At 38.2% G+C, this 14048-nt stretch overlaps 1 protein-coding gene across 1 annotated transcript in view; it reads left to right on the top strand.

Annotated features, from left to right (window-relative positions):
* Positions 1–1481, top strand: part of LOC150091152 (transcriptional coactivator YAP1-A-like) — a 200160-nt gene extending 198679 nt beyond the window's left edge. The window contains exon 9 of the mRNA XM_090382281.1: positions 1251–1481. Coding sequence (XP_090238407.1) covers positions 1251–1334 — 84 coding nt within the window. The 3' untranslated portion in view covers positions 1335–1481. The remainder of the gene's footprint in view (positions 1–1250) is intronic.
* Positions 1482–14048: the final 12567 nt, after the last annotated feature.

Here is a 14048-nt window from a genome sequence, read left to right on the forward strand (position 1 = left end):
AAAGGCTGACATCAGAAGTTTTGTAACAGTAGTCCTACCAAGGAAAAAGAAGAAAAAAAAATCTCTCAGGTCATCCCATTTTGCATTCTTGTAATGCCAAAGAAAACAAGGTTGGGAATAGCCATGAGATAAAGGCTCCATTGGAGAAGAGACAGTTACCAAGTTGTGACCTGAGGTGCCTAAAGGACCACTCACTTCTACCATGGACTTAGAAGGGTTGTTTGTAGAAAAAGATCAAGTGTGTTGGCTGTATGATTAGGATTGTCCTGTATTCTTGTAGGTAAATGAACAGTCTGCACAAGGTCATTAGTAATTGCTAAAGCCTCAGCATCTTGACCAGCTGGTTCGGTGTGACTAGAAAACGGAAGCCAGCTGGAGTTGTGAACATTAAAATCACAGTGGAAAATTACCTCACTGTTAGGAAAGTTTGACTGGAGAAAGTCAAGTTGCAAAGAGAGGATGTCGAAAAGCTCCAAGTGATTAGTGTAGTTGGGAGAATGGTAGAGACAACAGGCGGATTTGACAGAATGATGTAGAGAGATTTTAAGCCAGAGAAGATCGAAAAGAGAAGATTCCAAATTACCAAGTCTCTGACGGGGAATATTGGAACGGACATATGCACAAGTACCACCTTTGAAGCGAAAGGAATCGTGCAGCAAATAATTTTGGCAACTGAGATGAGCAGTAGTTGAATCAACTGATAACTGAGAGATTCTGTCAGAAAAAGTATATGGGGTTTGGCAGACTGCAAGTGGAAATGGACATCATTGAGATTGGAATTGAGACCACATATTTGTGAAATGACTGGGTATTTTGTGTCATGGGTTGCTCAGGTGGAGTTGTGAGGTTACTGTCATTATGGTAACATAAAGGCAGGTTGCAGCCCTGAATATCATTCAGTCACTCTGAGAATGGAAACTAGTTCTGAAACCATCAATGGTTATTAGTATTAGCCATGTGGCACAAGGAAGCCATTCGATTTTGCTAATAACTGCTAAACTGCTTTTTTTCAACATTCCTTACTATTAATACTAAGTTAGTGCCTCAGCAGTCTTTGAATAGTTTTCCAACTATTCTAATTTTCTAATGCTATTCTCATTTTTAACACTTTTCATTTAAGTTTTGTAATTAAAATTTAATTAATCAATCACATTTAAAATTCATTTAAACTATCTGAATCAGAAAATGCTGTGCTAAATGGAACCTAGTTTGTGCATGATTGTATTTATTTAATTTCATTTATTTTCTAGGCAGAACTGAATGCAGACATCCTTTCTGATGTGGAAGCACTTTTAGCAACATCTAGTAAAGAAAGTGTTCTGACTTGGTTATGAAACCATGAAGAAAGTCATTAGCTGGAGATAGTCTTAGGGATTTGTCAATGAAGCAATGCACAGAAAAATGCAATGAAAATGAAGTATATGTTGTGAGAGAGGGTATTTTTCCATGGTCTTCGCTTCAAAATCAAACAAAATGATATTGACCTGGAATGTTTTTGTGATTTGGAATTACCTGCCTAATATTAGTAATCTTGGTATCTAGGTGAACATTTAGAAACTGATACACTCCTGTCAGTAATCTGGTTTTCTGTATATTTAGAATGATAGCCAAGGTAAAAATTATGTGGTAGAGTGTATACTGTAATTGTTTTACACTGTGTTCAACAGACATAAGTTTTTCAGTTTTCATTGAATTATCAGAAATAATACTCTTTTAACCAATATCATGGTAGTTCTTTCTAGGATATATAATTATTCAGGACAAACAGTGAGTTTAATGGCTATTTTCCTTCATAATCAACATTGCATTCATTCCTTGAATGAGGATTTATTAGTCCTAAATTTTAGTGAACTAGTTTATACATATATCTTGCAATGTTATTATGGATACCCAATAGCAAGGCATGAGTCCTCCCACACATACACGCTCTGAAGAAGGCACTGATAAGTGCCAAAATGTGTCAGGACTTTAGGAAGACCTAGACAGGATTTAAAATTTCCTTTACTGGGAAATGTACCTTTCTACTAATTTTACTGTCAGATTTCATCATTTTAAAACATAACATCTTCCAGTATTAAACTAGATTGGGTGAAAGACGGTTTTGTCCTGAATAATTAATATTGGACCAAGTCCTTTTGTCTGACTTTCAGATAACCCTGTATTTTAGTTAATACATATGTTTAATATACATAAACTTACAAAATGTGAAGGTAGACTATTCAGGGAAAGCTACTATTTTACAGTGAATACTGTGGGCTTGTTATTTGCCCATTGTGCCTTATTTTACTAAAACTATCATATTGTTATTCAAGTATGCCTTAATACCTTCCTCGATTTGATGGGTAAAATGGTGGTTATTTTAGCTGAGATGTTAAATGTTCCTTGCATATTGTTACTTCAGAATTTTAAGATTTTTTTCTGTAATATTATGAATTCATATAATGTTTCTCATAAGGTTTTAATCTTTATACAAAATATACGGGGTTTGTTTATTGGAGAGATCATGATTTTGTTAGTCTTATTCTCTTCATAATAGAATATCATGGAGTTGTATACATTTCAAGTGCCTTTTAGAATTCTGGATCACATTGCACATTTTGTTACCTAGTTTATTTTATGATAAATATCTGTGTACACAAAACGATTTATGAAAGGGGACTTTAATTTTATATAAAATAAATTCATATATTATAACTTCTTATTAACAGCAAGAAAATGAGTTAAGTTTTGTTATATGTGAATAATAATAAGTTATCTGCTTCTATTTCTATGCAATGTAGAAATATTCAGGGATAATTCGTGTATAAACATTTGTTAAGATCCAGATGTATATGTAATATTTTGCCTCTGTTTAGAATAGTTGAAGCGAAAGTTGTTAAAACAGTATTGCACTTTTAATGCTGCCGTTAGTAGCATGATTCTGTTGCAAGCAGGAAAGTAATACAGTGTTGAACATAGTTTGATGGAGACTCGCCACTTTTGTTGCAGCCTGCAGTGATAAGAAACATAATAAGAAAATTAAAAAATCAGATAAGAACTGTGTAGTGAGACAAGAGTTTTTGGATGTAGTCTCATCAGTGTTGTTTCCTTCAAAGAAATTAGATGTGATTATTTATTCTTGGTATATTAAAAATGTGGGTGCTCTGAATTTGGAGGATACTCATACTTGATTCTTGCTATATAGAGGTTATAAATATTATGGATGGAGGCTATCTATCTCATGAAATCATTTCATCTTTTTTTTTTCACTACAATATTACAATATATTATAATGAATCCCTCAAGTTTAGAAGAGCATAAAACATCCATATCATATTCACTGAATCTGGAATTAGTATGCAAGTTTTAATATGTTTAAAGTTGAGGGATTTCTAGTATTTGCAGTCAGGTTTATTTTTGCTGCATTTTGGTATGTTTTGCCTAGCAGTAGTAAAGTATCTGTGAATAAGCACTATACTAATATCAGATTTTGTGTCTAAAATAGGGGGGGGGGGTGTCTGGAGGTGATGTTTTTATTATAGCCAGTATGTCATGAGGATTAGATGAAACAGCAAACTATTCAAAATGAGCTGTTGGAAGTTTTTTATGACCACTGAAGTGTAGTTCACTTTGATCGTATACCAGAAACCTGAAGTGTGCAGGAGTGATTTGAAGGAAATAGTAGGGCTTAAGGGAACTGATTCTGCTTCCCTTTAGTGCAACTGCTCATAGGTCCATTTTGGTTAATTAGCACCTCACTAAACATGGAATAACAACGTTAGAGCATTGATCTTATTCACTAGTCTTGCAAAGTTGGATGTTACACTTGTGGGGAGGGTAAGGCAAGCTGAAAAGTTATCATTTCAAAGACTGACATTGTGCAATTTCTGTAGTGAAAGCACTAAATATTTTGGCTCTAAATAACTTTCTAGATTGCTTCCAACAACTTTACAGGCTGTGGTTGTTTAAGAATCCTATGTTATATGAAATCTTGTGTACAAATACACATTTATTCATTTGGGGGGGAGGGGAGATACTATTCCAAGAACTTTATGAATATCCTATGTCTATATAGGTGAAGTCAAACTGGAAGAGAAATCTCAGGAACCTGAGGGAGTGATTATATATTGTGCATTAGCATCTCTGGTGAAGTACTGACTCTGTAAAGGCCAGTAAGCGTGGGTTAGGTGTGGTTTTATGTAGTGTTAGTGGGGGGGGGGTATGATAATCTTAGCCTAGGTTCATCTTTTCCTGGGTTCCCGTGGAACATCACGGTCTCTTAGTTACATGGGCCCCCTACAATTCTTTGTGCCAATTCAAGCTTCCATTGACTCTTAGCTAGTGAACCAGATCCCTGTAACAACAGATTACTGGTATGACGACAGCTCTGTAGATGACTGTCAGGGTCCGGTTTTTTCAGATACCATTCAGAATGGCTAATGTGTGCAATCATAGCTGAATAGTTCCTGACTTTCTTTGTGAGATGAGTGAGGTGTGGGAAAAAGAATAGCTTGGGGTCAAGGGTCACTCCTAAGTACTTTAGTTCCATATAAAAGTTTAGAAATCTTATAATACCATATTGGTGGACTAATAATAGAATAGCAATTGCTTAAAAAAAAATCATCATATTATTTTATTCAGGCTTTCAAAATACTTCTTCCCTCTTCAATAACAACCAAGGATCGGACGTGTACACTTCTACCTCCTTGTGCTTATTTTAAATTCTGTTTTTCTTCATTTCCCCCCTAGTTTCTTAAGCTAACAATTCAACCTAAATACTAACCACCTCTTCTCAATATACCACTGCAGATTTATTCAAGGTGAGTACCGTTTTTTTAAGCAATTGCTATTCTATTATTAGTACTTTAGTTCCATAACTAGCTTGGCCGACTGGGCTAGCCAGATGGGTAAAATGCCTGCCTGGCAACCCAAAGGTTGCGCGTTCGAATCCCACCTCAGGCTTGGATCAGAGTAAAATGCAAAAACTTTGGGAGGTGCATTATGGCCACAGAAGCCGATGCGCCAACAACTAACAAAAAATAAAATAAAATAAAATAACCAGCTTGATGGTGGTTCCTGTTTTTCTGATTGAAGGCAGTCTTCTGATAAGTATCTTTTAATAGGATGGACATTGAATTTTTTTTTTTTTTTTTTTTTCCTGCAGAGATCTGGAGCTTATGCATGTTGGCCCAACGTTGGAGTTTGTCATGAGCAGCATTGGCGTATATTTCAAGTTGTGCTCTGCAGTCAACTTTGATGGTGACAATGAGGTCGTCTACAAAGGCAACGGCATCTGCCATCCCGTTCCGAATTCAGGAACTTGTTGACAGTCTTCTAGAAAAGGGGTTCAAGAATGGACCCTTGGGGGGCATCCCCTGTGGACCACGTGCTGTTGGGTTGACATAATCACAATTTTCAGTGAGTCAGGTAGTTCTGGATACGGTTGTAAAGTTTTTTGGGAATTTTAGCATGCCTCAAACAGCAAATAATGCTTGGCCAACACAACTGAAGTTGTGCTGCCAACAAAGTCAGTTGACATGGCCAAGAAGTACTTCTCTTGTGTGGTTTCAGCTTTAGAAATTAGGCCTGGGATGGCTTCTTCAATGTTATGGTCCACTTTATTGATGGACTGCAGTTTAGCATTTGCATAAGTGGAATGCGAATTACCGACCGAGCAGACTTCAGACTGAAGGAAAATCATGGAGGCAATGATCAAAGGAGTAGGAATTCAGGATCATTTGGACAGAAGTGGAATTCTGAAAGATATGCAGCAAGGTTTTGTAAAGGAAAAATCATGTTTAACAAATCTGGTTAGCTGTTTTGATAGGGTCACTCGTGAGCTGGATTTAGTGAATAATTTCGACATTGTTCGTTTGGATTTGACTGAGTCAAAGCATTTGACTCGGTCTCACATGAGCGGTTACTTTATAAACTGAAACAAAAAGGTTGGAATCACAGGGAAAATCCCTAGATGGATAGCAGGATGGCAGCAGGCAGAGGGTTGCGATAAATATTTATTCCTCAGATTGGGTTAATGTAAGAAGTGGGATTCCTCAATGATTGGTATTGGGACCACTGTTGTTTTTGATTTTCTTAAATAACATTGATGAATGGGATAGAGGGCATGATGTCCAAATTTGCTGATATAAAGATTGGTAGAGTAGTTAATGATCACCGCCAAGCAGAGCTTCTTCAGAGTGACCTAGAGAGACTTCAGGGAATATCAGAAAAGTGCTAGCTTTGCTTTAATCCAGTAAAGTCTTACACCTGGGGAACAGTAACCCTAAAATAACTTATATAATTAGTCGAGTTGAATTGAAGTCAGTAGTGGAAGAAATGGACTTTGGAGTTACAATACGGTCAGACATGAAGTTCTCCGAGCCTTGTAGACCAGTTGCAAGGAAGGCCCATGGTGTCCTACCAATGATTTATCGAACATTTGCTAGTAGAGAGATAAGGACATCATAATCCCATTATATAAGGCTATTGTTAGACCACACTTGGAATACTGCGTTCTGGTGTGGATACTGCATTTAAACAAAGACATCGAGCTTCTTGAAAGGGTCTAGAGACAAGTAACTTTCCTGGTTAGATCGGCAAAAGGGCATCCTTATGAGGAAAGACTTTGAATGTGTGGGTTGCACAGCTTGGAAACTAGACACCTTAGAGACAACTTGATTGAGGTGTTTAAGGCTCTGAGAGGCAATAGTAAAATGAATGAGGATGAAATTTATAAATGATTCTAGAACTAGGTGCCATAAATTCAAGTTATGGGGGAAGGTGTTTAGTCTGGATTGCAGGAAGTTTTATTTTAGCCAGAGAGTTATAAATGATTGGAACAAGTTACCTACATGGGTGGTAGAGGCTGACAGTTTGGGGGAATTTGAAGATCAGCTGAATTTGGCTGGAGGGAGGAGGGAAATGAATAGGTTATCTATTTTCTTCTTTCGTGTTATTATTTATTATTTTATTATTATTATTATTTTTTATTATTATTTATTTATTTATTTTTTGTCTAGTGCAGCATAAAGTCTTAGGCTTCCTTGCACCATATGGCCAATTCTAATACTAATGGAGTTGATAACCTCTTTCCTGAGGAGTTTATTGGTGACTATACAATATCCCCCCCACCAGGGATCAGAGTTACCTATTGTGGTGATCAGATACTACCAATTCACACAACAGACACCAGCATCAACTGTTTAGTGCTCTTAATTGGGACCATCAAAATAGTGCCAGGTAAATCTACACTAAGCAAGGGTGCTTTATTCACAGACTATAGTGTATGTAATTTTAACTGGTTGGCATGACCCTTGTTTATGGCTGATTTTATGGTAATATTTCTCTATAAAAACATATTAGCAGAAATATTTAATGCTTTGAATATAAAATTATATACATAAATTATGTAATAAAACATAAATATAGTATATGGGGGGTTTTCAAAAAAAGGTTTGTGTTCACCCAGAAGTAGTTGTGTTAGATCATTATCATTTGATACTAACACAATCTTATTATAATTTTTCAATAAAGTCACCTGATAAAATGTGCATTTTTGCCACCTCGCAATACACTTTTGCAGGCCTTTGTAGAAGTCCTCTGATTGTCCTTCAGACCACAACTTGGCAGCAGAAATTGCCCAATCAGCAGCAGCAAAGTGCTTTTCATGAAGAAAGGGGAAGTGAGTGTGCAAGGTAGGAGGAATAAGCAGGATGTGGCAATATTTTAAATCCATATTTGTGGGCACACCTCACTGCAAAATGCGAGGAATGCACAGGGTCATTATCATGGAGCTGGTGCACACCTTTTTCACAACTTACCTCATTTTTTTATTTTTTTTTATTTTTCTTTTATAGCAGCACATAGCTCTGAGGGAGCTGGGATAATACTTTGCTGTCATAGTACAGCCCTTTTGAAGGTAATCTGTTAGTATTACACCATGCTGATCCCAAAAAACTGACAGCATCACCTTGCCAGCAGTTGGTTGCACCCTTACCTTTTAGTGGTGGGTGATTCTGTGTGCTTCCTTTGTTCATAGTAACAGATCCAAGTTCCTGGCACATTGAGAACATTTCATGTACACATTGTACCCCTTTCTTCTTCTGGTAAAGGGTCAGAAGTCTGAGAACCCATCTAGCAGACACTTTACTCATATGTAACTGTTGATGGATGATGTTCTCCACAGATCCTACACTAATTTGGAGCTCAGAAGCTATTTGACATAAATGCGGCAATCTTCCAGAATTAATTCCTCACTTTTTGCAACACTCCCTTCTGTTACAGAAATTGCTTGGTATCCCGGGATTTCCTTATCATGAACTGAGGTTCTTGGTTCTTCTGCAACACTGTAACCTGGGTAGTCTTCTCCATAAACAGTGACCATTTCTTTGTGGATTGGTCTTGGTGTTTTCCCTGCGGAAAGAGGAGTTGAATCACTGATCTATATTCCGCTTTATCTATTGTGACACTTCACTTCACTTCACTCAGTGCTGCAAAGAAAAAATGAATTTCCAGATTGAAACAAAGATTTTTGTGGTTGCTATAGAAATTTTGAAGTATCAAACAAAAACAAAATTCATCTTTCTATCACTACTTCGAGGTGAATATAAATTTTTTTTGAATCCCCTCCCCATATGTTCACTAATTTGCAAGTAATCTTACCTTAAAATGTTTTATTAGCACTAGTTAACTCACTTGATCTCTTTCAGGCCATTTTAAAATAGAGAAGTTGAAACTACTGTGTTCTTGAAAGAAATAGAGAAGTTTAAACTATTGTGTGGTTGACATGTGGTAAGCTAAAATCAGTCAGTTCTCGAGCACTGTGCAGCTTAAAGAAACTCCCTCTCGGGAAATAATAGTTCCTAAATAGAAGTTATTTAATTAGGACCCCCCCCAAGCTCACACTCCCTTCTCAATAACACTGCTAGGTGGGATGATGTATAAAGTGCATATTTTTGTAATACATAAGAAATAGTGAAGTGACTGTATCAGTATATTTTCCACATATATCATTGAACAACCATAGTGTTTTACAGCCCTGTACATAGGAAAACTGTGGTAGTACACACAGATACAGAAAATTAACTTAGAGATTTAAGCTTCGCATGGTCACAAAAAATAACTTTTGGGGCAATAAACAGATGGTTTTCAAAATTTCATAAACTAGAGTTGCTTTGCAGAATTTCCAGTTTTTTACTGGCAAAGTAACCATTTTCTCATTAATTACAGTATCAGTTAAAAGTCAATTTAAATCAAAAAACATGCCTCTGAAGGCATGCGAAGTACAGTGATTTCAATTTTCCAACCAACTGTGAATTGCAGTTGATTGAAAAATTGAAATTTAGAGATTAGAGTGAAAATTTTATTTTTAGCAGAAACTCTCAGGCACCCAAACACCTAACAAGTAACTTCTTCTTAAGGCATCCAGAGGAACAGATCACAACTGTGGGGAAAGTATCAAAATATACACAGCACTATAGCAAACATGCACTAAGTGAACCACACTATAGCGGGATACAAGAAAAGGGCCATTCCAGCCCCTAAATTGTAGCATCTTGATTATTGTTGTTATTATTATTATTATTATTATTATGACTTTTTTCCACCCCTTGACAGGTACTGGTACCAAGGGCATAGGGTGATTTGGTTGTGTCCAGTTACTATTATTATTATTGCTGTTGGTCGAGAAACTCTGACTATCCTACAGTTGTTCAGGATCACGGTTTTCTGGAGGTCCATGTTCTGTGAGAGACCTATTGCTACTAGGTTCTTATGGAGGCTTATTGGCACCTTACCATGGTAGACATGGTGATCAGAATGGTCATTACTTGTTCCATATGCCATGTTTCTTTGACTTCCTGTCTCAGTTTTGTGTACTTCCTGATATTTTCTTCATTGGCTTTCTGAAGGTTACTAGTGTTGAGCACTGCTATGTCGGTGAGGTAGGTTGTCATTTCCTTCTTGTCGATGAAGGTCATGCCTGGTTTGTTATGTGGGATCATTTTGCCCATTATGGCATGGTCTCAGTATAGTTTGTGATTAGGGGTGTCTAGTACAGCCTAGGGTTCATACTTGTAATACAGTACACTTTCTTTGTCAACTGGTATTTTGCACTATATTCTGATGTATTATCCTAGGTGATCATCCTGCAGTGATGTATTCTGGGTGATCATCCTGCAGTGATGCGTTGGATGAGAACAGGTGGCGTCATTGACGCCTGTCACTTGATATTGGTGATGTATTTCCTGTAGTACCTGGTGTTGATTATCTGGTCTTGGATGGTGAGCATGAATCCTTCAGAGTCGGGGAAGAACTTCCTGCTTGTGAGCCAAGCATTGGAAGCCATCTTATCTACGTAGTCTTGACATAGGTCATTGTAGTGGCTGCCATGGAGCTGACAATTTGATGTCATCTATGTACATCAGGTGAGAGACTATACAGTTTCTTCATCAGTGTTCTCCCCAGGACCTATCGAATGGGTGCACCACCCAGTGAATTTAACTGACTACCTGGATAAAATTTAAGCAATTCTCTTGGTACCGTATGGTGCTGCTCACTGATCTCGATCAATATTAATTCAAACATATGCGATCGAGATCAGTGCGGCAATGTTAAATTAGCAATTAATTTTTGCTCTGGATTGCTTAAGTCACATTTATAAATAACAGAAAATTTTATAATATTGCGAAGTATTACACTTCTCCACCTGGTTATTTCATAATGCCACCCACTGGCAAGATTTTCTGGAGAGAACACTGTTCATCCCTTCTTTAAGGGTGTGTCTGTACTTGCTTTGTTGAGCATGGTGGACAGTGGGTTGAGTGCTGGTCAGAACCATAGTGTACTCGGGTCATTTCCCTAGAAGATTCCTCTTTTCATGGAGATCAGTCTGGTTGTGATATTCTCGACCTTGTTGGTAGTCCACTTTGCCATGGTTGCTTCTAGGAAGTGTGTCACTGTTGGGTTGACTTTTAGAACTTCAGTGTCTATCAGCTAGGTATGAAGTGAAAGGTCTTGTGGTAGGCCATGTACAGATTGCAATGCTTTTTTGTAGGCTTTCTCCATAACTGCAGCATCAGTAGTCACTTGCTCCTTTCATCCTTTGCTCATCTGCTTACATCCCTTCTGCTGCTCGGCCATGATATTTTGCTTCTTCAAGTGGTCTGATATCTTGGTTATGCAGCTGGTCAGAATCTTGTACATTGTTCAGAGACAGGTGATTGGTCTGTACTTCAGTGGGTTTGTGGTGTCTTTGTCATAGCCATAAGATAGGTGATTTCTAGAGACAGAGAACAGTTTGGTGTAATCAGGGTGCATTATCATTTTGGGTGAATTGCTCTGCTGTGTGTGGGTGTGTGTGCGGGCATGTGTGCAGCTGAACTTCTTGTACCAGTAGTTGTGTTATTTATCCCTGCGGTTTGCCAATTGTGGGACTTCCTGCTTAACTGTTGTACTTCTTCCTCCTGAATATCCCATTCTTTCATCTATTGTATGTCCTTTGTTTTGTTCTGTTCTAGATATATCCAGGTGGCCTGGCTGTTATGGCTAATTTCACTGTTCCACAGGTTGTCACCAAACTTCTTGAGTGCCTTCTGGTTGAGTATTTATTTGCCCTTCTTTTCCCCTTGTCCAATGTTCTTGTAGAGAGCTCTGTTAGTTTAATTAAATATCTGGTTGTCTGTTTTCCTCTGGGCACTCTCCCTGTATCGGCGAAGTCTCTTGCCGAGTACCATGAGGTTCTGCTTGAAGGTGTCCAGATATTTTTTGATCCTTTGGTCTCCTGTGTGCTATAGATGTCTTTCTTGAGGATGGTCTTCACTTTTCTGATCACCTTCTTACTTCGGTTGTCCTTTTGGTACTGGCTCAGTTGGCCTATCGTTACTCTTAGCTCTTCTATCTTTTGTTGTAGCCTTCTTTTCCAGGTAGTGGTTAATTGTCTTTGCATTTTGTTTTCTCTTGGTTTCTGGTTTCTCTTCCATTCAACCTGGAGGCTGCTACAGTGGCACAGTTAAAGGCTGTGCAAATGGCATCTAGCATTACTTTGTTTTTGAGGTAATCCAGGGTGGTCTGTGACGTGCTACAGGATTTGGTTGGGTCTTTTCCTTGGTATGGTGTGGGGTCCATTCCTTCGAATGGACCCCAAATGGACCCCTTCGAATGGTGTGGGGTCCATTCCTTCGAATGGACCCCACACCATACCAAGGATATTGTGACCTTATCTGTTTCCGCTTTGGTGTGCTGTGTTAGTAGTGGTGGCAGATGAAATGATGCAAGAAATCAAATGTATGTAGCATCAGAAAAATAAAGCAACACTTCTCAAGTCACCTGTCTATCCTCTCTAACAGTTTATCTAGTCCTTCCTTGAATTTCTTCGAAATACCCACCAGATGATAGTATGCTCCAACAATCAACCACCCTCTGGATGAAGACAAATTTCCACACATCCGACTTGCAACCATCCTTCTTCAATTTGAATTTATATCCATTCATGTGTACTCTGAGCATGAGGTAAATTTCATCAGCATTGAGCTTACTTAAACTATTCAGAGCCTTAAACACCTCAAACAGATCTCATTGCTCTTCTCAGCACCCATTCCAACAGATCCATGTCCTACCTAAACTGAGCCCTTCAGACATATGTATGCATTACTCAGGATGTGGTCTGACTGCTTTATAGAACGGAATAATCACTTCTTTATCCCTGCTGATAAAATTCCTGTATAACGTCAATAAAACGTCATGAGCTGGCCTGGCAGCCTATTTGCACTACTCGGAGAACTTCATATCTCGTTACACAATTACCCCTAATCCCCCCCCCCCCCCCCCCCCCGGTTTTCCACTATCCTAAGTGGGGTGTGGAGATGGGGGAACCCCTGGTGCCATTAGACAGCTAACACACTTTACCCTAAGTGTGATAGTGGAAACTAAAAAAGAGGCAACCCTAATTTGATAGATCTTGATAGACAATCCTGATTACTGTGATGAACCACTCTGTCAACCTTCATAGGTGGCAAATGAAGTTTAACATTGACAAATGTGAAGTATTACTACATATGGGAAGCAGTAACCCCAGAGCAACATATCAACTCTGCGGTATTACTACGCTGACAATGGTAGAGAACGAAAAGGACCTGGGGTAATTGTGCAGGCAGATATGAGGTTTTCTGAGCAGTTCAGACGGTCTGCAAGGGTAGCTCATAGTGTCTTGTCAATGATATACAGGAATTTTTCTAGCAGGGATAAGGAGGTGATTATTCTCTTGTATACTACAAGACTGTGTACTTGAGTACTGTATACAGGTCTGAAGGGCTCATTTTAAGAAGAATGTAGAGCTGTTGGAACGAGTACAGAGAAGAGCAATAAGATTAGTGAATGGAACAAAGGGTTGCTCTTACGAAGAAAGGCTTAAATTTTGCAAATTATAGTGTCTGGAGACTAGGAACCTTCGAGGTGATTTGATTGGGTGTATAAATCCTTGAATGGATTGAGCATGCTTAATGCTGATGGTATTCTTCCTCTTGCTCAGAATAATCACCTGAGAGGGTATAAATTCAAATTGAGGAAAGACATGTAGGATAGATGTGCGGAAGTTTGCCTTTAGTCAGTGAGTAGTTGGTCGGTTGGTGGAACAGACTTCCATCCTTTGTTGTGGAAGTTGATAGCTAAATAAATTTAAGGCTGAGCTGGACAGGTATTTGGAATGAACAGAGGGGTGAAATGGGCGAGTTTTTTTTTTTTTTTGGCTGATGCTGCATAAGCTTACTTTCTTGCATCATATGCCTCTGCTAATGCTAATATCATTTATAAAGTGGGCTCAGTGCTGAACCCTGGATGACTATTCTAATGACATATGTCCAAAAAGAGCAGTGCTCATTCACTCTGTCTTCTTCCACTCAACCATCCTTTTATCCAAAGCAGTAAGTTGCCCTTAAAGCTGTACTGCTTCAATTTGTATGTCTTTTATGTACAACAGTATTGAAAATTTTCCTTAAATCCAAGTGTGTAATATCAAAATTGTTTGCATCCAGTTCTACTGTCACTGCATCATTGTATCCAGTGATATTGGTCAG

Source organism: Mastigoproctus giganteus, chromosome 1 (genome assembly GCF_048544385.1).
Source record: "Mastigoproctus giganteus isolate SK-2022 chromosome 1, ASM4854438v1, whole genome shotgun sequence".
NCBI classification, from domain to species: Eukaryota; Metazoa; Arthropoda; class Arachnida; order Uropygi; family Thelyphonidae; genus Mastigoproctus; species Mastigoproctus giganteus.